General features: G+C 44.6%; 1 protein-coding gene and 1 long non-coding RNA gene across 3 annotated transcripts in view; both read left to right on the top strand.

Moving 5' to 3' along the window:
• The first annotated feature begins 13,957 nt into the window (after nucleotides 1-13,957).
• The window catches only part of LOC105874795 (uncharacterized), a 176,935-nt gene continuing 165,834 nt past the window's right edge, over nucleotides 13,958-25,058 (top strand). For both annotated transcript variants that reach the window (XR_012915733.1, XR_012915735.1), the window contains exon 1: nucleotides 13,958-14,010. This is a non-coding gene — a long non-coding RNA (uncharacterized LOC105874795). The remainder of the gene's footprint in view (nucleotides 14,011-25,058) is intronic.
• Nucleotides 14,731-15,423, top strand: LOC105874793 (PRELI domain containing protein 3B-like). Its single transcript, XM_075998703.1, has 2 exons — nucleotides 14,731-15,112; nucleotides 15,204-15,423. The coding sequence occupies exons 1-2, from the start codon at nucleotides 14,913-14,915 to the stop codon at nucleotides 15,421-15,423; spliced, it is 420 nt and encodes a 139-aa protein (XP_075854818.1). The 5' UTR covers nucleotides 14,731-14,912.

Here is a 25,058-nt window from a genome sequence, read left to right as displayed (position 1 = left end):
GGGAAGCTTGGAGGTTTAGCAAAGCCTCCTTTTGGCCGGGCGCGGCGGCTCACGCCTGTCATCCTAGCGCTCTGGGAGGCCGAGGTGGGAGGATCGCTCGAGGTCAGGAGTTCGAGAGCAGCCTGAGCAAGAACAAGACTATGTCTCTACTAAAGATAGAAACAAATGATCTGGACAACTAAAAATATATAGGGAAAAAAAATGAGCCGGGCGTGGTGGCGCATGCCTGTAGTCCCAGGTACTCGGGAGGCTGAGGCAGGAGGATCGCTTGAGCCCAGGAGTTGGAGGCTGCTGTGCGCGAGGCTGACGCCACGACACTCACTCTAGCCTGGGCAACAGAGTGAGACTCTGTCTCCAAAAATAAATTAATAATAATAATAATATTATTATTATTAATAAATAATAAATTAATAAATAATAATAATAAAAAGCCTCCTTTTGAGAGGAGGGGACTTGCTGATGAATGCGCATTCTAGAAGTCCAACTTTGTCCGTGGGGAATGACGCCACGTGCCCAACGTCACTGTATTGTATTCCTCCCACCCGTCCTGAGTTGGCAGCTGTGGAAACGCTCGTACCCGGCAGGCGACAGTCCACGCTATTAGCTCAAACGACAAACCAATGACATCTGCCTGCTTGGGAGGTCGCGATTTTATTTTTTTGCCACTATTTTGTCGCTGTCATTCCCGATAAGCAAGTCTCCGCACCTGTCAGGTCAAATTTGCCATCGGTTGGAATACATCAAATGCACATCTCCGCATGTATACATTTTTTTTTTTGTTTTCTAAAACGAACATCATAAAAAAAGACAGAAATATGATCTCCAAAGTCTGGATACAGACTCCAAATATTATACAGCAGCTTCATTTTTTTTTTTTTATTAGATTTTCTGGGTTATTGTTTTTTTTTTTTTGTCCGCCCCCCAGTTGCTGGATAAAAATCCATACAAACGAAATACCGGCTCAGTCAGTAAATAATAATGAAAAGGTAAATTCATTTTACAGAGAAGGCAGTCCATGTAAGACATCATCTTGAATCACTGTGATTTTCTTGAACTGATCACCAGGCTATTAGAGTCTCTCAAAAATAATATCTGGCTTTTAGGCTGTCCAATTGTGTCTGCAACCTCTCTTTAACCCTTTGGCTGTTAAGAAAAATTGATTTTTTTTTTTTTTTTTATAAAACATGTGCAACGGTTTGCTGCTAAAATCAAACAGGTGCAGTTTAGTCACCATCACGTTGTGCTGTAAGGGACAACACCCCCATGTAGGGGCTGGTTTCTTCCTGCCATGATCTGACCCTCCCTTGTGTCTTTTGATAATCGCTAGGCAATTATGAAGTTTTTAAAAAGAAAATCAGCCAGGTGCAATGGCTCACGCCTGTCGTGCTGGCACTCTGGGAGGCCGAGGAGGGAGGATCGCTCAAGGTCAGGAGTTCAAGACCAGCCTGAGCAAGAGTGAGACCCCATCTCTACTAAAAGTAGAAGGAAATTAGGCCCGGCGCGGTGGCTCATGCCTGTAATCCTAGCTCTTGGGAGGCCGAGGCGGGCGGATTGCTCAAGGTCAGGAGTTCAAAACCAGCCTGAGCGAGACCCCGTCTCTACTATAAATAGAAAGACATTAATTGGCCAATTAAAAATATATAGAGAAAAAATGAGCCGGGCATGGTGGCGCATGCCTGTAGTCCTAGCTACTCGGGAGCCTGAGGCAGGAGGATCGCTCGAGCCCAGGAGTTGGAGGTTGCTGTGAGCGAGGCTGACGCCACGGCACTCACTCTAGCCTGGGCAACAAAGCGAGACTCTGTCTCAAAAAAAAAAAAAAAAAAAAAAAATTTGCAAAAACCGAACACCTCATTTTCACTGTCAACTTTGGAAGGCCTGACTCCGTTATCTCGAATGTTCTCTCTTAGACGGAAGTATGGAATGCAAGATTTTGATGTCTTTCAGAGGCAAAGTTATTTTTTTATCAAAATAATTTGTGCTGATGTAAAAATGGAATTTCTGGCTTTCATCCTGCCCCACCCAGTCCGCTTGCGGTATTTCCAAAGCACGTCTTGTTTTTATTACCCTTGCATTAACAGATGGGCTCCAGGGAGCTTTCCCATGACCCAGGAAATGGAAACGGACTGAGGATGGAGGAGGAGGAGACAGGACGAGGAGACATAAAAGGAATTTTATGTTCTTTTAAAGGAGTCATTAAAGTAGTATGAAATAAAAAAAATTCCTTAACGTCTTGTTTAGATGGGACTCAGGGAAGGCTCTCTCTGGCAGGTGGAAAAAAGCAAAGTCGACCTGCTTTTGACAGTGAACTCTTGGGTAGAGTTGTGGCTAGCGGTCAGGTGCATGTACCGTATTTCCCCGAAAATAAGCCCTAAGGATAAAATAAGCCCCAGCAGGATGTCTAAGCACGTGCGCAATAGAAGCCCTACCCCGAAAATCAGGCCTAGTGATGGGCGTGGCTATGAAAATCAGCCCTAGTGGTGGGCGTGGCTATGAAAATCAGCCCTAGTGAGGGGCGTGGCTATGAAAATCAGCCCTGGTGGTGGGCGTGGCTATGAAAATCAGCCCTAGTGAGGGGCGTGGCTGGGCAGCGCATCTGCACAACCCATGCGTGTGGTCGCGGAGCGGGAAAGAACAAGAGCAGCCCTTCTCATCCGCCAAAGTGAGACTCTGTCTCAAAAAAAAAAAAGAAATAAATAACTCAAACTCTCATGCACAAACATATTCAATAATGATGAATTTAATGGAGCTTTTTATTTATTTATTTATTTTAGACAGAGTCTCACTCTGTTGCCTGGGCTAGAGTGAGTGCCGTGGCGTCAGCCTCGCTCACAGCAACCTCCAACTCCTGGGCTCAAGTGATCCTCCTGCCTCAGCCTCCCGAGTAGCTGGGACTACAGGCATGCGCCACCATGCCCGGCTGATTTTTTCTATATATATTAGTTGGCTAATTAATTTCTATTTATAGTAGAGACGGGGTCTGGCTCTTGGTCAGGCTGGTTTCGAGCTCCTGACCTCGAGCGATCTTCCCGCCTCGGCCTCCCAGAGTGCTGGGATGACAGGCGTGTGAGCCACAGCGCCCGACCGAGAAAAGGCAATTGAACTCAAATGGTGAAATATCATCAGAAAATGAAGTCCCCATCCTTTAAAACTATTTACAAAACTCATACCCATTAAAACCTCATTAAGAAATAAATAACTCAAACTCTCATGCACAGACAAGCATATTTAATACTGACAAATTTAATGGAGCTGTTTATTTTGTAATACACTTGGAAAACCATCACTTCTCTCATGGCCATGGTCAAATGGTGGCCCAAGTGTTGCTGTTTAGACTCTTTGGTCTGCTGAATGCTTGCATAATTTTTTTCTTCTTTTTTTAAGTCCTTCTACATCTTGCATATTAATTATACTTGCATAATTAATTATTTATAGTTAATTATGCTTGCATAATTAACTGTCTTTTTAACAAGAGCACCAGAGAGCAATCATGTTGGAAGGCTAATTGACTAATACAATGGCCTATAATCTCTTGTGAGGTCAGAAACCAAATCTCTCATCTACCCCCTCCTCCCACCCACCTACCCACCACCATCCATGCTGTCTCTTTAGTACCATAGACATAGTGAACGTGCAGCAAATACCTGTTGACCATTGTTTCTTTTTTTGACATAGAGTCTCACTCTGTCGCCTGGCCTAGAGTGCTGTGGCGTCAGCCTCGCTCACAGCAACCTCCAACTCCTGGGCTCAAGCAATCCTCCTGCCTCAGCCTCCTCCCGAGTAGCTGGGACTACAGGCATGCGCCACCGTGCCCGGCTCATTTTTTCTCTATATATATTAGTTGGCCAATTAATTTCTTTCTATTTTTAGTAGAGACGGGGTCTCGCTCTTGCTCAGGCTGCTTTCGAACTCCTGACCTTGAGCGATCCTCCCGCCTCGGCCTCCCAGAGTGCTGGGATGACAGGCGAGAGCCACCTTGCCTGGCTAATTGACTATTTTTTTTTTGAGCAGTTTTAGGTTCACAGCAAAAAAAAATTTTTTCTTTTGTTTTCTTTCTTTTCAATTAGCCCAACTGTTAGAAGCAAATGTTTTCACAGCAAAATTGAGAGGAAGGTACAGAGATTTCCCAGACACTTTGTGTGGCCACAAAGGCATAGCTTCCCCTGGCTTGAATATCTCCCAACAAAGTGAGACATTCAGTCATGGTGAATGGACCTACAATGTCACATCGTTGTCACCCAGAGTCCATAGTTTACATCTTGGTCATACGTAATGAAAATTCCTGCTCACCTGGGCTTCTTCCTTTCATGTCATTTCCAGCTAATCACTCACACATCAGATTAGATTTCTTAAAAGTGCATCACCAGAACTTTGTCAAAGACAAAAGTGAAGAGCAGGTTCACGTATATGTGTAGGGGAATTGGAGAGATAGGAAAAAAAAAAAAAATCCAATTGCTTTCTCAAAGAACTACATAAGCTTCTGAAATAGCAAAAAATTCTAGAAGAAGCTGAGGCTTCAAAGACAAATACCTGTAGAAAGGTTCATAGGAGTAAGGTCAGAATTACTAAAGCAGAAAATGAGATGCAACTTGCAAAGGCGAAATAGAACATTCTTTTTTTTTTTTTTTTGCTCTAGGAGCAAGAGAAGACTGGAGTAGAGTATTGTCCTTTAATTAGATAGGAAACAAAGAGACTTACTGATGTCATCAAAAGACCATAGAGCATGACAGGTCTTTTTTTAAAAAAAACCTTTCTTCATGATCAAGTGAATGGGGAAGTAAAAAAAAGACTCACAGGGAGATAATTTAAATCAGTGAGCTTGGTATCTAAACGCCCCGGGGGCTGATGATGATTTTGCATTCAAGGCTACTCATAAGAATTGGCTGGAGTCTCGTGGACCATATAAATTGAACATGAGTCAGCAGTTTGTGATGCTTTATTTTTTTTAAAAAAAGGAAACATGACTGAGAGTTGTGTTAACACAAGCAAAGACATGAAAAGGGCAAGCATGCGTTCTCTGACACCTGGCATTGATCGCCCATCCTTGAGAATGCCATTACCGATTTTGGTGATTTGGGTCGCCGTCCACTGAAAGAGATGAGTAGGTTCAAGGAAAGAGCCACACCGTGATGACTGGGGCGGGAAAGTAAGGGAGGAAGTTCCATGGCAGAGATAAAAAGATGAATGCTCTATTTTCACATCACCTTGGCTAAAAATACTGACTTCCAGGTTACGCTTGACTCAGAACACCAAGGCTTTGTGTCTTGTCTTGTGTTTTCTTTTCCCTTTCCTTTCCTTTCCTTTCCTTTCCTTTCCTTTCCTTTCCTTTCCTTTCCTTTCCTATTTCCTTTCCTTTTTCCTTTCTTTTTTCCTTTCTTTCTTTTCTTTCTTTCTTTTCTTTGAGACACAGTCTCACTTTGTTGCCTGGGCTAGAGTGAATGCCGTGGCATCAGCCTCGCTCACAGCAACCTCAATCTCCTGGGCTCAAGCGATCCTCCTGCCTCAGCCTCCCGAGTAGCTGGGACTACAGGCATGCGCCACCACGTCCGGCTAACTTTTTCTATATATTTTTAGTTGGCCACTTCATTTCTTTCTATTTTTTTTAGTAGAGGTGGGGTCTCGCTCAGGTCGGTTTTGAACTCCTGATCTTAAGCGATCCTCCTGCCTCGGCCTCCCAGAGTGCTAAGATGACAGGCGTGAGCCACCGTGCCTAGCCAAAATGTTGTCTTTTAAAAAGAAATTTATCGCGCACACACAAAAAAAATCGATTTAAAGAGGAAAAATGTTACTCCTTTTCACAGATTCTAAAGATTCACATTTCCCCCCAGTATTTTAAGCTCTCTGGAATTATGATACAACACACAACTGATGTCCTCTTATAGTGTCCTGGACTAGGTCGTGCCTTGTGCTTAGGGTGGTATACAACCTTCAGCTGACAGTTGTGGTTAAAGCGAGAAAAGTCAACATCAGAGGATTTTAGAGTCAATGAAATATGATAAATAAATACTACAGGTTGTACTTGTAAGGCTGGTGGCGGGCCCCCTCCCCTCCCTAGATCAAAAAGAAAAGGCTCATGTGACCAGACCCACCAAGGACAAACCACACCCAGATGTCCACCCCGATAAGAAAGTTTTGGTTCCTAGATTCCCCAAATGCTGCCAGTCCCTCCTATTTCTCAGTGACCACCAAAGGTCACCCTCCCGCCAAAGTCCCCAGCCTGCCCCAAACAGTATAAAGGCTCCCAACCCCTCCAAACGGATGGGACTTCTCGCTGCCCCACCCTTCTTGGGACCCAAGAACCTCATCCAGGAGCGCATAATGAAGCCATGTTGTTTGGCCCCACTCTTTCTCTCTCTCTGTCGATTTCTTTTGCCACCGAAAAACTTTACATTACTCTGATACAAAAGAAATGGGGGACGTGGTATGCAAATACCTGAAGTTTGAGAAATAATAGCTTTGTGACCTACTCCTCTTTCCATATTGATGTCTTTGCATTTTAATAGGGGTTCTCTAGAGATGCAATACCGTGTTTCCCCGGAAATAAGACCTACCCATACAATAAGTCCCAGCAGGATGTCTAATCATGTGTGCAATAGAAGCCTTACCCCGAAAATCAGCCCCAGTGATGGGCGTGGCTATGAAAATCAGCCCTAGTGATGGGCGTGGCTATGAAAATCAGCCCTGGTGGTGGGCGTGGCTATGAAAATCAGCCCTGGTGACACAGGCGTGGCCATGAAAATCAGCCCTGGTGATGGGCGTGGCTATGAAAATCAGCCTTGGTGATGGGCGTGGCTATGAAAATCAGCCCTGGTGATGGGCATGGCTATGAAAATAAGAACTGGTGACGGGCGTGGCTGCGCAGCGCATCTGCACAACCCATGCGTGTCGTCTCGGAGCGGGAAAGAACACGAGCAGCCCTTCTCATCCGACCCGTGAGAGCTCTAGTGCTCGACAGGAGAGATCGGGGCCGGTGGCTCTAAAGGAAACAGAGTCGCAGAACATTCAGGATGGGATTCGGGGTCTGGAGAGTGAGGACGATGTTCCAGAAGAAGACGACTTCACTCTATTTGAATCAATGCAGATGGTTGTGCTGTACTTAAAAAAACAAAATAACACATCCCCTGAAAATAAGCCCTAGGGTGTCTTCTTGAGGAAAAATAAATAGAAGACCCTGTCTTATTTTCGGGGAAACACGGTACCTTAACACCCATGAGAGGTAGAGTGGAAGGAATTTCAGCCTTGTGGCCAGGTTGTGGGTGTCAGGAAATCCTGGTGGACAAGGGAGCTTTATTTTGCATCCCCTGCATGTTCCTTGCATTCCAATCTTATGTCTGTCCCTGGGGCTTGCCCGGGCCTTTGTGATGCATCTGTTATCCTTGCCGAGAAATGTTTAAGTATCCCATATCGGGCTGTGTGTGGTGCGGGCTTATGGGCTGTAAGGAAACCAGCTTTCAGATGCAGATCACTGTTACACTAGAATACAGGGGTCCTCACACTTATTTATTTATTTTATTTTTATTTCTTTATTTTTTTTTGAGACAGAGTCTCGCTTTGTTGCCCAGGCTAGAGTGAGTGCCATGGGGTCAGCCTCGCTCACAGCAACCTCCAACTCCTGGGCTCAAGCGATCCTCCTGCCTCAGCCTCCCGAGTAGCTGGGACTACAGGCATGCGCCACCACGCCCGGCTAATTTTTTGTATATATATTTTTAGGTGGCCAATTAATTTCTTTCTATTTTTAGTAGAGACTGGATCTTCCTCTTGCTCAGGCTGGTCTCGAACTCCTGACCTCGAGCGATCTGCCCTCCTCGGCCTCCCAGAGTGCTAGGATGACAGGCGTGAGCCACTGCGCCCGGCCCTCCTCAAACTTTTTAAACGAGGGGGGGCCAGTTCACTGTCCCTCAGATCGTTGGAGGGCTAGACTATAGTTTAAAAAAAAAACTATGAACACATTCCTATGCACACTGCATAGGAGTGTGCATATTACTTCAAAATATCTTATTTTGAAGTAAAAAAACAAATGGGCAAAAACACCCACATGTGGCTCGTGGGCGGTAGTTTGAGGACGCCTGCAGCATAGACCAATGATCCTGAGTATCAGACATCTGCGCTTAGACTCGCCCCAGCACCTTGACCACCCAACGGGATACGCCTTCTGCCATGAAGCCTCCAAAGTCATTTTTTTTTTTTTAAGGGATGAAGGAAGGAAGGCTGGCTTTGGCCTCCTAGGCAAGGCCTGAGCAGCTGGGGGTCAGCAGCAACCTGCACTGGGCTGTCCCAGTCTCTGCTGCTCTGCAGGCAATTGCTGTGCATTTGTATGGGGAGCCATTTGCATAGTCTAACACGATGGGCTATAATTGGCCTCCATTGATTTTGTTTTCATTGAGCTAAAATAGAGTCAGAGCTTCTTAGGCTAGGAGAATGGATTGATTTGTGGTAGAATCCAGGACTATTCAGTTGAAGAAATAATTAATTATGTTCTTATTTAGTAATCACCAGGGTTCAGCCTGTTTCTTAGCAGAAGAGGGTGCTCAGTAGAATTGGACCTTGCCAAGCCAGGGGTGCTTCATTTTTTTTTTTAAATTTTTGAGACCGAGTCTCACTTTGTTGCCCAGGCTAGAGTGAGTGCCGTGGCGTCAGCCTAGCTCACAGCAGCCTCAACCTCCTGGGCTCAAGCGAGCCTCCTGCCTCAGCCTCCCCAGTAGCTGGGACTACTCTATATAATTTTTCTCTATATATTTTTCTATATAATATTTTTATATAATTATATATAAAATATAATATATTTTTATAATATAATTTTTCTCTCTATATATTTCTCTATAATATTTTCAGTTGGTCAATTAATTTCTTTCTATTTTTAGTAGACAGGGGGTCTCGCTCAGGCTGGATTTGAACTCCTGATCTCAAGCAATCCTCCCGCCTTGGCCTCCCAGAGTGCTAGGATTACAGGTGTGAGCCACCGCGCCCGGACTCAGGGGTGTTTTAAAATAGGTACTTTAGCCAGACAAATAGATACCACACATAATACTTAGTATAATATTATTATTATATTTGAAAGAAATCTTTGTGTAGATTGGAGATGACCAATCTCTGCATGTGTAGGGAACAAGAGACATGCATTATATATGTTTTTGTTCTTCTTCCTCCTCTCATTACTGCCCATCTATTTGTCTTCCTCTCCATGCATTCATCCAACCTGTTGTCCCATCCTTGTGTCCTTGAATCCATCTACCCATCTTCCAATATTTTCTAAGTTCTCCATGAGTTAGTTGTTTGGGTGAGTGATAACTTCCACCTTTGTCTTCCACTTCTCAGATCGGGGAGTTGGTTCAGATTGGCCCCAACAATAGAGAAATGGACAAGGGAATTTCAGCCTGGTCTGATTACCCTGAAGCTTGGAATACTTAGGAAAGTAGGGGTGTTCCATAGGCCAGCCTGTATAGTAGCAGTCATTTGGAATTTTGAGCTTATGATGATTCAGATCTTTCTATTTTTTTTAAATTTTTTTTTGAGACAAAGTCTCACTCTGTTGCCCAGGCTAGAGTGAGTGCCGTGGCGTCAGCCTTGCTCACAGCAACCTCCAACTCCTGGGCTCGAGTGATCCTTCTGCCTCAGCCTCCCGGGTAGCTGGGACTACAGACATGTGCCACCATGCCCGGCTCATTTTTTCTATATATATATATATATATTTTTTTTTTTTTGAGACAGAGTCTCGCTTTGTTGCCCAGACTAGAGTGAGTGCCGTGGCATCAGCCTAGCTCACAGCAACCACAAACTCCTGGGCTCGAGTGATCCTTCTGCCTCAGCCTCCCGAGTAGCTGGGACTACAGGCATGCGCCACCATGCCCAGCTAATTTTTTATATATATATCAGTTGGCCAATTAATTTCTTTCTATTTATAGTAGAGACGGGGTCTCGCTCTTGCTCAGGCTGGTTTTGAACTCCTGACCTTGAGCAATCCGCCCGCCTCGGCCTCCCAAGAGCTAGGATTACAGGCGTGAGCCACAGCGCCCGGCCTCTATATATATTTTTAGGTGGCCAATTAATTTCTTTCTATTTTTAGTAGAGACGGGGTCTCGCTCTTGCTCAGGCTGGTCTCGAACTCCTGACCTCGAGCAATCCTCCCGCCTCGGCCTCCCAGAGTGCTAGGATTGCAGGCGTGAGCCACCGCGCCCGGCCTACGGTGATAATTGAAATAGGACAAGAATCAGCAAATATTGGTTAAATGAATGCATGGAAGGATAAATGAGAAAATGACATTAATTTGATGGGTGTTTGGAGGGATTTGAACCAGGCCCTCTAAGATCTTTCTGGGTAATAAACGTGGGAGCCTCTGAAAGTTTTATCCTATGAAGTGTCCTGAATCTGCCAGTCCAAATTTATAGGCCCATAGGGGTCCATGCCTCTTGGATTTAGGGTCTTAGTTGGCCCTTCAGCTGGGGGTGGCAGGCATGGTGATGGTGGTACTTCTCCAGAATGTACTGTCTTGTGTGTGCCATGCCATACCACGAGATACTGGTTTAACAAATATTTAATGCATGCCCCACCAGACCCAGGCACTGTTCTAGGCGTTGGGATACAGTGGCAAACACAGTAGACAAAAATCCCTGCCTTTTTGGAGCTTTCATTCCAGTAGGGAGAGATAGACAATAAACAAATAAGCACATATGCTAGTCAGGGCCGGGCGTGGTGGCTCACACCTGTCATCTTAGCACTCTGGGAGGCCGAGGAGGGAGGATCGTTTGAACTCAGGAGTTCGAGACCAGCCTGAGCAAGAGCGAGACCCCCCCCCCCCATCTCTACTAAAAAAATAGAAAGAAGTTAATCAGACAACTAAAAATATATAGAAAAAAATGAGCCGGGCGTGGTGGCGCATGCCTGTAGCCCCAGCTACCCAGGGGAGGCTGAGGCAGGAGGATCGCTTGAGCCCAGGAGTTGGAGGTTGCTGTGAGCGAGGCTGATGTCACGGCACTCTAGCCCGGGCGACAGAGTGAGACTGTTTCAAAAAAAAAAAAAAGAAAAGAAAAAAAAAAGAGAAAGAGAGATGGTAGTCAGGTGGTGATGAATGCTTTGGAGAAAAATAAATTGAATGCCCGGAGCCCGTCTCCCCTCCTATGCAGGCCGGACAGGTGAGGCCTGGCCAAGCATCAGACTCCGGGGCAAAGTTTGTAATTTGCTGTTGCTGCCGCCTGCCCTCCGGGTTAGGGAAAAATCTCTGTCCCTGAATGTTTAGTGAGTCTGCTTGGCCTTTTGATTCTGCAGTGATTAAATGCCAGGCTATTGGGAATTAGTTTTATTCTAATTCAAGGTTAAATGTGGAAAAGACCTTCCTCCTCTCCATCCATCAAAATTCAGCTATGGATCTTTTGGAGGCGTCAACCGCTCTTTGAAGCCTTCTCTGACCTCCCTCCCGCCCCAGCTGCACCGAATCTCTCCTCTCTCTGCTTTTATAGCATTTAACCTACAGTTCTGCTGTATTGCATTGCATTCCATTTTATATGGAATTACGTGCTCGTGGGCTCTGTTTTCCAATCAAATTTCCAGTTTCCCTGGAGGCAGAGAGGTTCTTTTTCACTGTCTTCTCACCTGTTTTCATCTCCTTCCACCATCCCAAGGAACTTTAGGATGCTCGGTACATAGTAGTTGTTCAATTAACTATTGATTGAAAGAAAGACACCTTAAAGCACGCTCAGCAGTGTTGACATGTGATTTGGAATACATGAGTTTCTTATCTGCTTTCTGCTGACTTCCCAGGCGAATGGAATTTTTCACTCGTTTTCTTAGAACATGAGTTGTGACTATTTCTTAGGAAAAGCCTTTCAAAGTTAAGACTTTCGAATGGAAAAAAAAAAGACTTTTGAATGAAATAACAACAGGCAGTGGGAACAAGAACATCAATAAAAATATACTTATCGTGTCTTTTCTCATTGCAAAGGAACACATATTTGTTGTAGAAAGTTGAGAAAATATATACAAGCACACAGGAAATAAAAACCACTTTCATTAAATCATCTTCTCAAAAGAGATCTATTGAGTCATTACTACTCTCTAGGTACATGCAAAACATCGGAAATATAACAGTAAATAAGATAGGCCAAGTTCTGTTTTCACAGAAGAGAGATATTAAACAGATAATTATCACTTACAGTTAATGAACTACAATTTTCATAATTCTTACACATGAAGACAGTTGGGACATATTTATCCCATCTAAAAGCAATATATTCGTAAAATTTAAAAAAAAAGAGAGATAATACTACAATACTGTTTTCTAACCTTCCCGTTTAACCTAATACATGGTGGATATTTCCTTAGATCTTTTAATAGTATTCTACAATATCATTTTAGGTAGCCAAGAATATTTTAATGATGTTCCCAATCTTCGAATGGTGATGTATTATTTACTTAGAACAAATGACTGGAATTGTAATTTTTCTATGAAAGGACTTGCAACAATTTAAAGCTTTTAATGGCTATGGCTAAGCTATAGCTGTGTAGGAGAGGACTTGTATCAGCATTTTTTTTTTTTTTTTGAGACAGAGTCTCGCTCTGTCGCCCGGGCTAGAGTGCCGTAGTGTCAGCCTCGCTCACAGCAACCTCCAACTCCTGGGCTCAAGCGATCCTCCTGCCTCAGCCTCCTCCCGAGTAGCTGGGACTACAGGCATGCGCCACCATGCCTGGCTCATTTTTTCTATATATTTTTAGTTGGCCAGTTAATTTCTATTTATAGTAGAGATGGGGTCTCGTGTATCAGCATTTAAAAAAAAAAAAATTTAACAAGGAATTGGCTGGGCGAGGTGGCTCACGCCTGTCATCCCAGCACTCTGGGAGGCCGAGGCGGGAGGATCGCTCGAGGTCAGGAGTTCGAGACCAGCCTGAGCAAGAGCGAGACCCCGTCTCTACTAAAAAAAAAATAGAAAGAAATGAATTGGCCAACTAAAAAAATATATATAGAAAAAATGACCTGGGTGTGGTGGCGCATGCCTGTAGTCCCAGCTACCTGGGAAACTGAGGCAGGAGGATGGCTTCAGCCCAAGAGTGTGAGGTTGCTGTGAGCGAGGCTGACGCCACGGCACTCACTCTAGCCTGGGCTACAGAGTGAGACTCTGCCTCAAAAACAAACAAACCCAAACCAAAAAGAAAAACAACAAAACAGCCCCAAGGAATTAACCTGGTCCATGTGTTTCCATTTGTGAGTGTGTGACCCTTTCCTACACCTTGGCCTCTAATGAGGTCCTCTCCAAAGTGGATCACGAGTGAAATCTGGAGTCAGTGTTAGCCGGGAGAAGCATTTGGCCAAGGTGGGCGTCAGGACTAGCGTGTGGTGTCGGCCCTGAGACCACAGAGCTAGAGGACGACGAGTAAAAGCCCCTATTCTTAACATTTTAGGTAAACGGATTCTTCAGTGTAGCCATCCACTCCCCAACACGTGGAGAAAGGGCATTTAAGAAAAATCCGGAGGCCGGGCAAGGAGGCTCACACCTGCAACCCTAGCACTCTGGGAGGCCGAGGCTGGAGGCCTGCTCAAGGTCAGGAGTTCGAGACCAGCCCGAGCAAGAGCGAGACCCGGTCTCTACTATAAATAGAAAGAAATTAATTGGCCAACTAAAAAAATATATATAGAAAAAATGAGCCGGGCATGGTGGCGCATGCCTGCAGTCCCAGCTACTCGGGAGGCTGAGGCAGGAGGATCGATTGAGCCCAAGAGTTGGAGGTTGCTGTGAGTGAGCGAGGCTGAGGCCACCCCGGGGGGACAGAGTGAGACTCTGACTCAAAAAAAAAAAAAGAAAAAAAAAAGGAAAAAGAAAACTCCGGGGCTAAGAATCACTGACCCCGGTGACCCTTAGATAAATGGCGGGGAAACAGCCGCTCAGTCAGGGAGAGCGTTCCCACGGGGGGCGGAAGTCGCGGGCGCACGGGCCGGAAGTCGCGGGCGCGCGGCCGGAAGTGACGCCACGCGGGGAAGCCCGGCGCCATCTTGCGCGGGAGGCCGACGAGAGACGCCATGGAAAGGTATGTGCCGCCTCTGGTCCTGTCAGTGTGACGCTTAAAAAGTGCTCGAGATCGCTCCTTTATGTTGCCGTGACGGTGGTCCAGGCGCTAAAGAGATTCTGCTTTTCTTCCCAAAACGTGCTAATTTTTTGTTTGTTTTTTTCCAATACAAAATGGAAAATGACTGGTATCCAAGAGGGAACGGGCTGGTGGGTGTCCCGTGAGGCGGAAGGGACGGTGAGGCCGTGTGGGGACGGAGCTGGGACGCCGGTGGCCTCGTGTGCTCTCTCACCCGTGACCCTGGGCAAGGCCCCCTGAGCCTCTCGGAGCTTCCCTCTCCTGGTTGCCCAAAGCGAGGGACTTTTAACGCCCCGACTGCCTGCCGTGTGAGTTGCATTTAACTCACGCTCGTTTTGAGCCCGGGGCCGCAGGGAAGCCGACCCTGCAGTGGGGTTGGTGAAAATCTTGCTTGTGGTGGGTGTTCTTGTTGTTGCAGTTAATACTGACGATTCTGAAAACATGGATTGCGATGCATTGTAACTCACGCACAGGAAATTAAAAAAAAAACTTAGAAAGGATAATTTTGTTTTAATAACATATCACGGCCCCGGGGGGAAAAAATCTTTTTTTTTTTCTTAATGTGGCAGTCAGTGTGTTAATGAAATGGCTTTAAAAATGCTGCTTCTGGCTTTAAGTTGTTCTCTGAGTTCTCTGTTCCCTAAAGCAAAGCTCTTGCAGGTTCGTCTTATTCTTTCTTTTCCGCTGTGGGGAACGACACGTGATTGTGATGCTTTTCAGCCTTGCATCTCTCCCATGAACTACTTCTTTTTTGAGTTTTATTAGAAAGAGAGGGCGGCCGGCCGTGGGGCGGGGGCAAGTGTAGCCTCTTTGCCTCATTGTCCCTTAGCGCCGCCCGGGGAACCATGAAGATGTGGACTTCGGAGCACGTCTTTGACCACCCATGGGAAACTGTCACCACAGCTGCAATGCAGAAACACCCAAACCCTATGAACCCGAGTGTGGTGGGAGTTGATGTGTTGGACAGACATATAGATCCCTCCGGAAAGTTGCACAGCCGTAGACTTCCGAGCGCAGAGTGGGGACTGCCTTCCATTGTGAAGTCTCTTATCGGTGCAGCAAGAACCAAAACACATGTGCAAGAGCATTCTGTAGTTGATCCTGTAGAGAAAACAATGGCACTTAAATCTGCTAATTATTTCATTTACAAATATGGTTTCAGTAGATGAGAGACTTACGTACAAACCACATCCCCAGGACCCAGAGAAAACTATCTTGACTCAAGAAGCCATAATCACTGTGAAAGGAGTCAGCCTTAGCAGTTACCTTGAAGGACTGATGGCAAGTACCGTATCTTCAAATGCTCATAAAGGCCGAGAAGCAATGGAATGGGTAATACATAAATGCCGAGATTGAAGAACTGACGGCTTCAGCAAGAGGAAGCATAAGGACTCCCAATGGCAGCAGCAGCGTTTGTAGAAAAATGATAATGCCAGTTGGTAGATAACGTTGGGTGCCCCAGGTCTCTCCAAGCTGCCAATATTTATTTGTTGTTTAAAAAATACAACTATATTTTAGGTAGAATTTTTTTTTAATAAGCTGATTTAGGCTATGTGACTTGATCAAAACAGAGATACAGGGATTCTAAATAAAGGGATCATCTGAAATTAGTGTTGTTTGAAATGGCTAATTTTAAGGTTTCCAGTATTTATATGAAAATTTAAGTTTTCTTAAAAGTACTTGGAAATTGGTATTGACATGGACTCTCCTTAAGGTAGAATTTTAAAGCTTTTCATGCATTGGAGCTCTACCTGGCTTTGGACCAACCCCAAAACAAAGCAGAGATTGCCCTGCTGCTGTAACTTCAACAGCTTGCATGAGAGAGCTCACTTTAAAAGGAGAAATTATATACTTTTAAAAGATATTAATTTGTATAACTTGCTCTGCTATAAACCACCTTTAAAAACCAGTGTTTTGGCCGGGCGCTGTGGCTCACGCCTGTAATCCTAGCTCTTGGGAGGCCGAGGCGGGCGGATTGCTCAAGGTCAGGAGTTCAAAACCAGCCTGAGCAAGAGCGAGACCCCGTCTCTATAAAAAAAAAAAAAAAAAAAAAAAAAAAAAGAATAAAAACCAGTGTTTTGGTTTTGTACTTAAATATTTTTGGAGTGAAAATTACCTCTAAAGTAATATATGACTCCAACAAAAATAAAATTTTATTGTATTAAAAAAAAAAAAGAAAGAGAGGATTTGGGGATTTGTAGCTTTAATTATTACCACCCATGAATGACAGATTCTTCTTTGTATTTCTGTCCTGATCTTTGTAGTCGCCAGGTCTGACTTCATCCTGTCATAATAATGAAAGAGGAACCCTCTTCATTCCCTCATTACTTTTTTCCCCCTCCATTCTTCAATGAATTTTCTAAACTTCCCATCTTACCTCATAAAAGGATGAGCACTTTGCAATTTACTGAGACAGTTGTTCTATAGAAGACCTGCATGCTCCAGTGACTGTCAGTATGGCTACGTCTTCATCAAGCCTAGAAAGAAGAGCGTGCTTTTTGCACGTGTGTGCATGCACACAGCCACCCTGAGTTGAGAAACATGCATTAGGAAGAGGAATGATTAGGTGGTTGGGCTTCAGAGAGAACATTTGTAGATTCTATCTGGAGCAGATTTTATTAAAATTGCAACAAACTTTATAAAATCAGATGGATGGTTCATTAAGGGAACATTACCTTACAATTATGATTAATTAGATTAAACTTATGAAAGTGTGTTATTTGTTCAAATCAAAAGGGCGGGGGAAGATGATGGATGATGAAAGAGTGTGATAAACGAAGAAAGCAGCTGAACTAAATTGAATGTGTATTCATCCGTTTTCACTTCATAACTGATGATAAATTGAGCATGTCACATTTAACAATACATATCTGGGCGTAAGCACACAGTTTGAGCTCCTGTCCTTTCATGTCTTGTGGTAGGTAGTTGAGACTGAAGAACTGAAATTTTAGTACCTGGACTTCTATCTGCCTACCTCTCACCTTGGAAAACACAGCGGATATTCCTAACGGAATTGAGAGAGTTTATGGAATTGTTAATACATAATAAAAATCGTACTTCCTCAGGTCATGCTTATGGTATTTAAAAGTAGAAGACTTATCTTACTGTCCCCAAAATGTATGCTTTTCTCCATTTACAGGCCCAGCCAGGGGATGGAGGTGGGGAGCACCCTGAACTGTAGAAATTTCTTTCCCTTCTTTCCCTCTCTCAAAGGTAGCCATGTTTACCTTGGCAGTCAATTGGAAGAAACACCCTAAAAGGCTCATTAGAGAGTCTGGAAATTTGAAAGTGAGGGGTAAACATCAAACAGTTTACCTCAGTTTCCTGAAATCTCAAGTTTTCCTATATTTTAAAGCACATTGTCGTCTCCCAAGGACCATTTGAGATTTATAAAGCTGATGTTGGGGGTCGGGGAGAAAGCATGTGGAAAATGTTTCCAGGCAGACCCAAATTAGACATATTTGCCACACAGGGTCGGGAATGGTTTATGAAAAGAATCTCTTTTTTTGCTAGAAAAGCTCAAGGGAGTTATGATATAGGACCTGACACACAGACAGTCTTTCTCTGCTCTTTAGTTCTCACTGAATTTGAATGAAGACAATGTGAAGTGAATGATGGTTTCTGAAAACATAACACAACTTTTTTTTTTCTGTTTCTGAGTTTTCGAAAATAATTTTGGTAAGATTCATTTTGAGTTGTGGTGAAGGTTTCCAGTCAGTTTTGATTTTATCTAAATTGCATGTACAAGCCGTACCTCAAAATCTATTTAAGCATTTCTAGTTTGATATTTTCAGTAGCAATAAAGCTTTCAAGGGACTGAGTATCTTCCAGAGCAAGAATTATCCTATTCCTCAGAGTAAAGGAGGCATTCTAAAAGACAGAAGGGGAGATAAACTGGTCATTCAGGAGTTATGAAGGGAATAAATGACAGTGTTAACAGAAGTAGCTATTCAGAGTCACGGTATTTCCCCGAAAATAAGACAGGGTCTTATATTTATTTTTCTTCAAGAAGACACCTTAGGGTTTATTTTCAGGGGATGTGTTATTTTTTTTTAAGTACAGCACAACTATCTTCATTGATTCAAATACAGTGAAGTCGTCTTCTTCTGGAACATCATCCTCACTCTCCAGACCCCAAATCCCATCCTGAATGTCTTGTGACTTGTTTCCTTTAGAGCCACCGGCCCGATCTCTCCTGTCGAGCACTAGAGCTGTCACCGGGCGGATGAGAAGGGCTGCTCGTGTTCTTTCCCGCTCCGAGACAACACGCATGGGTTGCGCAGTTGCGCTGCGCAGCCACGCCCTTCACCAGGGCTGATTTTCATAGCCACGCCCCTCACTAGGGCTGATTTTCATAGCCACGCCCACCACTAGGGCTGATTTTCATAGCCACGCCCACCACTAGGGCTGATTTTCGGGCGGTAGGGCTTATATTTCACACATGCTTAGAAATCCTGCTGGGGCTTATTTTATGAGTAGGGCTTATTTTTGGGGAAACACGGTATGTGGCTAGAAACAAGGTCTAGGGTGGTGGTTCTCAGCTGGGTGGGTGGGAGGGTGGTGAGGAGCAATTTTGCCCCTATAGAGATATTTGGCAATGTCTGGAGAGATTTTTGATTGTCACATCTTTTGGGGAGGGGTGCTCCTAGCATCTAGTGGGTAGAGACCAGGGATGTTTCTAAACATCCTACAGTACACATGCCAGGCTCTCCCAACCAAGAGTTGTCTGAATCATCCAGTTCAAAATGTCACTAGAGATGAGGTTGAAAAACCTAGGTTAGGATGAGGTATGAATTTAAAGAATGGCAAATTAGTGAACTTGGTGAGCAAATAAAGACGCAATTTAAGGGGAGTTACAAGACTGGCATATATTCGTAAGTCTAAATTGTGTTCTTAAATTAGCACAATAAACACACGGCCAGTGATATGCCAAATGAACCCTAAATTCAACAACTTGACTATAGTACTAATAACTTTGAGTAGAATATAGTGTAAATTGGGTTAGTCTTGGATCCCAACCGAAGTGTTTTAATTCCAACATAATTTTGTTCTGTTTAAGTCTTTTTTATAATGTATTCTCTTAGGAGTTGATTTGTTAAATCACAGTGAGTTTTTTAAGGGGGTGTTACTCTCGTTTTTACATGGAGAGGAATTGGAAGGGTAGGCTTTGATTTTCTGATGAAAGTAGCAATCAGAATCCAGCTATCTGGAGTATGCTGCTTGATTCTTCAAGTTAGATTTCCCTTTCCCAGGCCAAGACTTCGCTCCCTCTCTCTGTTAACGGCAAATTGTGTTTGGAAAATAATATCCTGAAGGTGAGAGAAGGAGGTGGAAAAGCTTTAAGCCATGCTAAACTATTCAAAAGAGGAGCTTAGAGGAAGAAATTGTCACACTTGTCTGAGTTCTGACGTGAAAATACATTTCGGAGCCAAGACAATTCATCTGCCAGGCTTCCTGTTGGAAGAATATTTACTCAGCTGTGGGAAGAGAGTTGCAGCGAACATCCAAGATAATGAAAGTTTGATAATACTCAATATTGTGGCAATAACCCTGAATCGAGTAGGTTCTTAGTGTCAGGATGCAAGATGATAAAGAATCTTGAGGAAACTTCCTGGGGAGCAGAAAGGAACAGCATCCCTATTTGCAGTTTCCTTAGGAGAAAGTAGGGTCCTGTCTTCGGCAGGAGGAAGAAAGAACGTGTTCAATTCACTTTTTTTGTTGTTGTTGTTTTGTTTCAACTTATTTTTTTATTTTTATCGTGGTAAAATATAAATAACATCAAGTTTGCCATTTTAACCATTTTTTTTTTTTTTTTTGAGACAGAGTCTTGCTTTGTTGCCCAGGCTAGAGTGAGTGCCATGGCGTCAGCCCAACCTCAAACTCCTGGGCTCAAGCGATCCTTCTGTCTCAGCCTCCCAAGTAGCTGGGACTACAGGCATGAGCCACCATGCCCGGCTAATTTTTTATATATATATTAGTTGGCCAATTAGTTTCTTTCTATTTATAGTAGAGACGGGGTCTTGCTCTTGCTCAGGCTGGTTTCGAACTCCCAACCTCGAGCAATCCACCCGCCTCGGCCTCCCAGAGAGCTAGGATTACAGGCGTGAGCCACCGCGCCCGGCCATTTTAACCATTTTTAAGTGTACAATTTAGTGGCTTTAAATACCTTAACAGTGTTGTGTGACTGTAACAGAATAGTCACCCCTTCTTCCATGCACACGGAAGGGAAATACCGAGAGTGGGAATATGTAATGAAATGGCCTAAAAACAAACAAACAACAGAAGTGGCAACCTGTCTCTTTAAAACTTCCCCAACTCTTTTTAATGTGCATGTCTGCCTCAAGACAGAGGTAGCAAGGAGATGGGAGAAGGCCTTTTGTCCTTATCCCTGGTGGCACCAGCCCCCCTGGTGGGCAGCTGTCAGAGTTCACAGGCTTTGTCTTTGGCCGAGATGGGATGATTGCAATAGTTAATCACTGGAATTGCCTGCAACTGACGACCCATTCTTTAAAAGCCCTGTATTTCTGCGTGTGGGCAGGACATTTGGGTTTTGAGATGAGAATGTCTACCGTGTTTCCTCTTCTGCTGGCCAAGTAAAATCTCTTTCCTCATCCCTGAAACATTTGTCCTTGCCCTTCTGATTCGGCCTCGTGGACAAGAGCTGAGTTTTCGGTATCATAACTATCAACAGAAAAAAGCCAAACTCTGTAGAATAATTTTTTATTTTTTTGAGACGGAGTCTCGCTTTGTTGCCCAGGCTAGAGTGAGTGCTGTGGCATCAGCCTCGCTCACGGCAACCTCAAATTGCTGGGCTCAAGCAATCCTCCTGCCTCAGCCTCCCCAGTAGCTGGGACTACGGGCATGCACCACCATGCCCGGCTCATTTTTTTTTTTTCCATATATATTAGTTGGCCAGTTAATTTATTTCTATTTATAGTAGAGACGGGGGTCTCACTCTTGCTCAGGCTGGTTTCGAACTCCTGACCTCGAGCCGTCCGCCCACCTTGGCCTCCCAGAGTGCTAGGATGACAGGCGTGAGCCACCACGCCTGGCCTGTAAAATAATTTTAAAGAGATTTATTCTGAGCCAAATTGGAGGACCATGACCCGGAGCCACTGCCAAGAGGCCTTGGGCAAGTGGACTCGCTGTGGCTGGGTTACAGTTTGGTTTTATACATTTCAGGGAGACAGGGGCTACAGGTAAAGTCATCAATCTATATGTGGGAGGAATACATTGGTTTGGCCGGAAAAGGTGGGCCATCTCAAGCAGGGGGCAGGGCTTACAGGTTACAGGTGGGTTTAAGATTCTTTGGCTTGTAATTGGTTAAAGACATGAAGCTTTGTCTAAAGGCTTGGAACATTTTAACATGAAGAGCTGTTGTCAGAGATAAGCTACCAGACTTAGATTTGTTGTGTAAATTGAGGACTTGCAGGTTTGTCTTCCCCTAAGGCCTGTTAATGGGTTACAAAGGATGTCCCCAAGAAGGGAGGGGCGCATGATGAGGCAGGCTTGTGTGACCTCCTTCCTCCTGGCAGGCAGTTTTGTTTTAGGATATTCCTTTGGCCACGAGAGGGTCCATTTAGTCACCTGGGCGGGGGGGCTGAGCCTTAAAATTTTATTTTAGTTTACATAACCATCACCACTATCTATTTCCAAAATTTCTCATCACCTGAAACAGAAACTGTGTAACTATTAAGCAATAGCTTCCCATCCCCTCTCCCCTCAGCCCCTGGTAGCCTCTATTCTGCATTCTCTCTAGGAATTTGCCTATTCTAGATACCTCTTGTAAGTGGAATCACACACTGTCTGTCATTTTGTGTCTGGCTATAGTTTGCTTTTGCATTCTTAGTGCCTGGTTAATGCCAAGAAAGGCACTTGATAAATAAATACGAAATAAACCGAAGTCATAGTTGGAACACAGAAATAGCATGCGCCTTCAGAATTTAACACATTAAATATTTCTTAAGACTTGTTGCTACTAATGATGAAGCCTTGCATTTGAACAGGTGCTTGATGTTTTTTCAAAAAGCCTTGACAGTTCGTCTCACTCGACGCTTGATGATTATTTTCTCTTTTTTTTTTTGACAGAGTCTCACTCTGTCGCCCGGGCTAGAGTGAGTGCCGTGGCGTCAGCCTCGCTCACAGCAACCTCCAACTCCTGGGCTCAAGCGATCCTCCTGCCTCAGCCTCCTGGGTAGCTGGGACTACAGGCATGTGCCACTGCGCAAGGCTAATTTTTTTTATTTTTAGTTGTTTGGCTAATTTCTTTCTATTTTTAGTAGAGACAGGGTCTCGATCTTGCTCAGGCTGGTTGGTTATTATTTTGGACAAAAAAAATGCCACTCTTTTAAGGGTAGACTTAAGAAAAATGTATATCTACCATTATGTTAATATTTTAGTTTTTATAGTTTAATTGTATTTAGAAACATTTTAGGCGGGGTGCGGTGGCTCACACTTGCAATCCTAGCACTCTGGGAGGCAGAGTAGGGTGGATTGCTCGAGGTCAGGAGTTCGAAACCAGCCTGAGCAAGAGTGAGGCCCCATCTCTACTAAAAATAGAAACAAATTAATTGCCCAACTAAAAATATATAGAAAAAATGAGCCGGACATGGTGGTGTGTGCCTGTAGTCCCAGCTCCTCGGGAGGCTGAGGCAGAAGGATCGCTTGAGCCCAGGAGTTGGAGGTTGCTGTGAGCTAGGCTGATGCCATGGCACTCACTCTAGTCTGGGCAACAGAGTGAGACTCTGACTCAAAAAAAAAAAAAAAACCAAAAACACAAAAAAACCATTTTAATTTACTGTTTTGGAGAATAAACCCCTATGATAGCCTGGTCTGGGGGAGTGAATGAATTCTGTGCTTCCTAATCATTTATTGATACGATTAAGGCCCGCCTCTCCCAAGAAGGAAATTGAAGCTCTGAGATATGAATTGTGTCCTTTTGGTCCCACAGGAAATTAGCAGCAGAGCCAGAATTAGAATTCGCAGCCTCTAGGCCCCTAAGGCTCAGCGGGGCTGTGGCTGCCCGCTGCACAGGAACCTCCCTGTCCCAGGGGCCTGTTCCCAGGGACCTCGACTGCTGCCCACAAAGCATGGAGAGAAAGTAACCATCAGCCCGTGAATTCTCCCTCCGGCCCACACAGTGCAGATTGTTTTCTTTTGGGGTCAGAGCTTTGCCACCTGCCATTTCGGACTTGGCAGAAGGCTGAAATACATCATTTGAGGGGTGATGCGCTGGCTGTCACCCGTTACTGACTAGTCCTGACTTTTCCCTTGGTGATCGCCTCTCCCTCCTGCCTGACGCTGCCTCTAGAATCCTCCTCCTCCTCCTGCTGAGCTCCAGGTGCTTTGAGGAGCGGGGGAGCTATTTTGCTCCAGTTACAGCTGCAGCAGAAAGGCAGGGTTAAGCAATTCAACCAATGCCCTCTTCACTGCCAACTTTATTTGTCCCTGTTTCTATGATCCCATCTTTTTTTTTTTCTTCTTCTTGTGCAGTCTGTATTTTGACACTCATTGCGCTTCCCCTCTGATACTGCCTCATAAAATTCTCAGTCGGTAATATAATTGCTGGCCAGCTTTCCAGGCTATGTGTTTCTTCCCCCCGAAGCACACGGGCAGGGAAGGCATTTAAGCTTGACACTGTGACTTTCCTGGGCCGAGTTCCGTCCTTTCATCGCTGAAGGGCTTTCAAGCGTGCACTGCAGCGCACTCACTTCTCTCTCAATACCACTCCCAGCCCACCTTCCTTGTTGCTTGCCAAGGAGGAAAATAGACTTGTCCGCTTGGAATAACCAAATGACGCCGCAGTAGGAAAAACAGGTCAAGGGGATAGTAAGTAGCTAATTGACCGGGCACAATACCTTCATTCTAACCTGAATTTTTTAATCGACAGGTGTGAGAGAAAAAAAGGTTTAATGGTCGTGGTGATACTTCAGGGACAAGATTTGGGCTTTATTAAGGACGTTGGTTTGGAATTGCCGTGGGGAAGAGGGAGAAAGGACAGAAGGGTGGGTGAAGTAGTGTCAGCCAGGGGAGAGTCACATCTTTTCTAATATGTGAATGTCAGTCTTCGGTGTATGCCACTGGAGCTCAGCGTGCGCCCTGTGAGTTTAGGGGTGGGCATGTTGATGGTCTAGCCCCTCTTGTCCTGCTTTGGGTCCCAAAAGGCAACTCCGCTGTATCTCTTGGGACTCACGCAAGAGGATACTGCATCTCCTACACTCCCCGCCAAGTCCTGATGGGTCTAGTAGGGACTTGTGTCTGCTCTAGCCTCTCTAGCCCCCTGCTACCATCTTGTTCTGACACCCATTGGGAGTTTTTAGATCAGTGGATCCCAAACCAGGCTCATCTTCAGAGTCAGCTGGAGAGTCACACCTTCCCCCACCTCCCCCACATACATGATTCACACACACATCACACAGACCCCCCCACGTACTCCCCATATACACACCCCCCAACACACGCACACATGTATCACACACCATACAGACACACATCACATGCACACACATACACATTTCATATAAACACACACCACGTGCACACTCCACACATGCACACACTCCACACATACACATCACACACACCACACACATACCACACACACTATATGCATACACTCCACACATATAAACACATACTCCACACACACCACACCCACGTGCTTATACATACACAGTACACACATACACATGTACATATACACGTACATACACACTCCAAGCATACCACTTACATACACACAAACACGTGCACAGATTCCTCAAGTCTGCCCTTGTTGATTTTGACTCATACGGTCCTGGGTGGGGCTTAAGAAACCATATTTTAAAAGCTTTTCTTGGTTTATTCTAATGATTTGGAAATGTTTTTCTTATAACCGTTTGTTAATTGTATTTCCTGAAAACAGTATGTCTCTATCCCAGTCTGTCATCTTTCAGGGTTGTTGTCCTAAAGATGGTCAAGTCACGGCACTTTTAGACTTGGTGGGAGGTGAA

Source organism: Microcebus murinus, chromosome 29, assembly GCF_040939455.1.
Source record: "Microcebus murinus isolate Inina chromosome 29, M.murinus_Inina_mat1.0, whole genome shotgun sequence".
Classification (NCBI taxonomy): Eukaryota; Metazoa; Chordata; class Mammalia; order Primates; family Cheirogaleidae; genus Microcebus; species Microcebus murinus.
Note: the sequence above shows the minus strand (reverse complement) of the source record. Positions and strands in the feature narration are given on the sequence as shown.

Coding starts and splice junctions, on each gene's coding strand:
- LOC105874793 (XM_075998703.1), top strand. CDS start 14,913: ATGAAGATGTGGACTTCGGAGCACGTCTTTGACCACCCATGGGAAACT. Junction 15,113..15,203: donor CTGCCTTCCATTGTGAAGTC/TCTTATCGGTGC, acceptor AAATCTGCTAAT/TATTTCATTTACAAATATGG.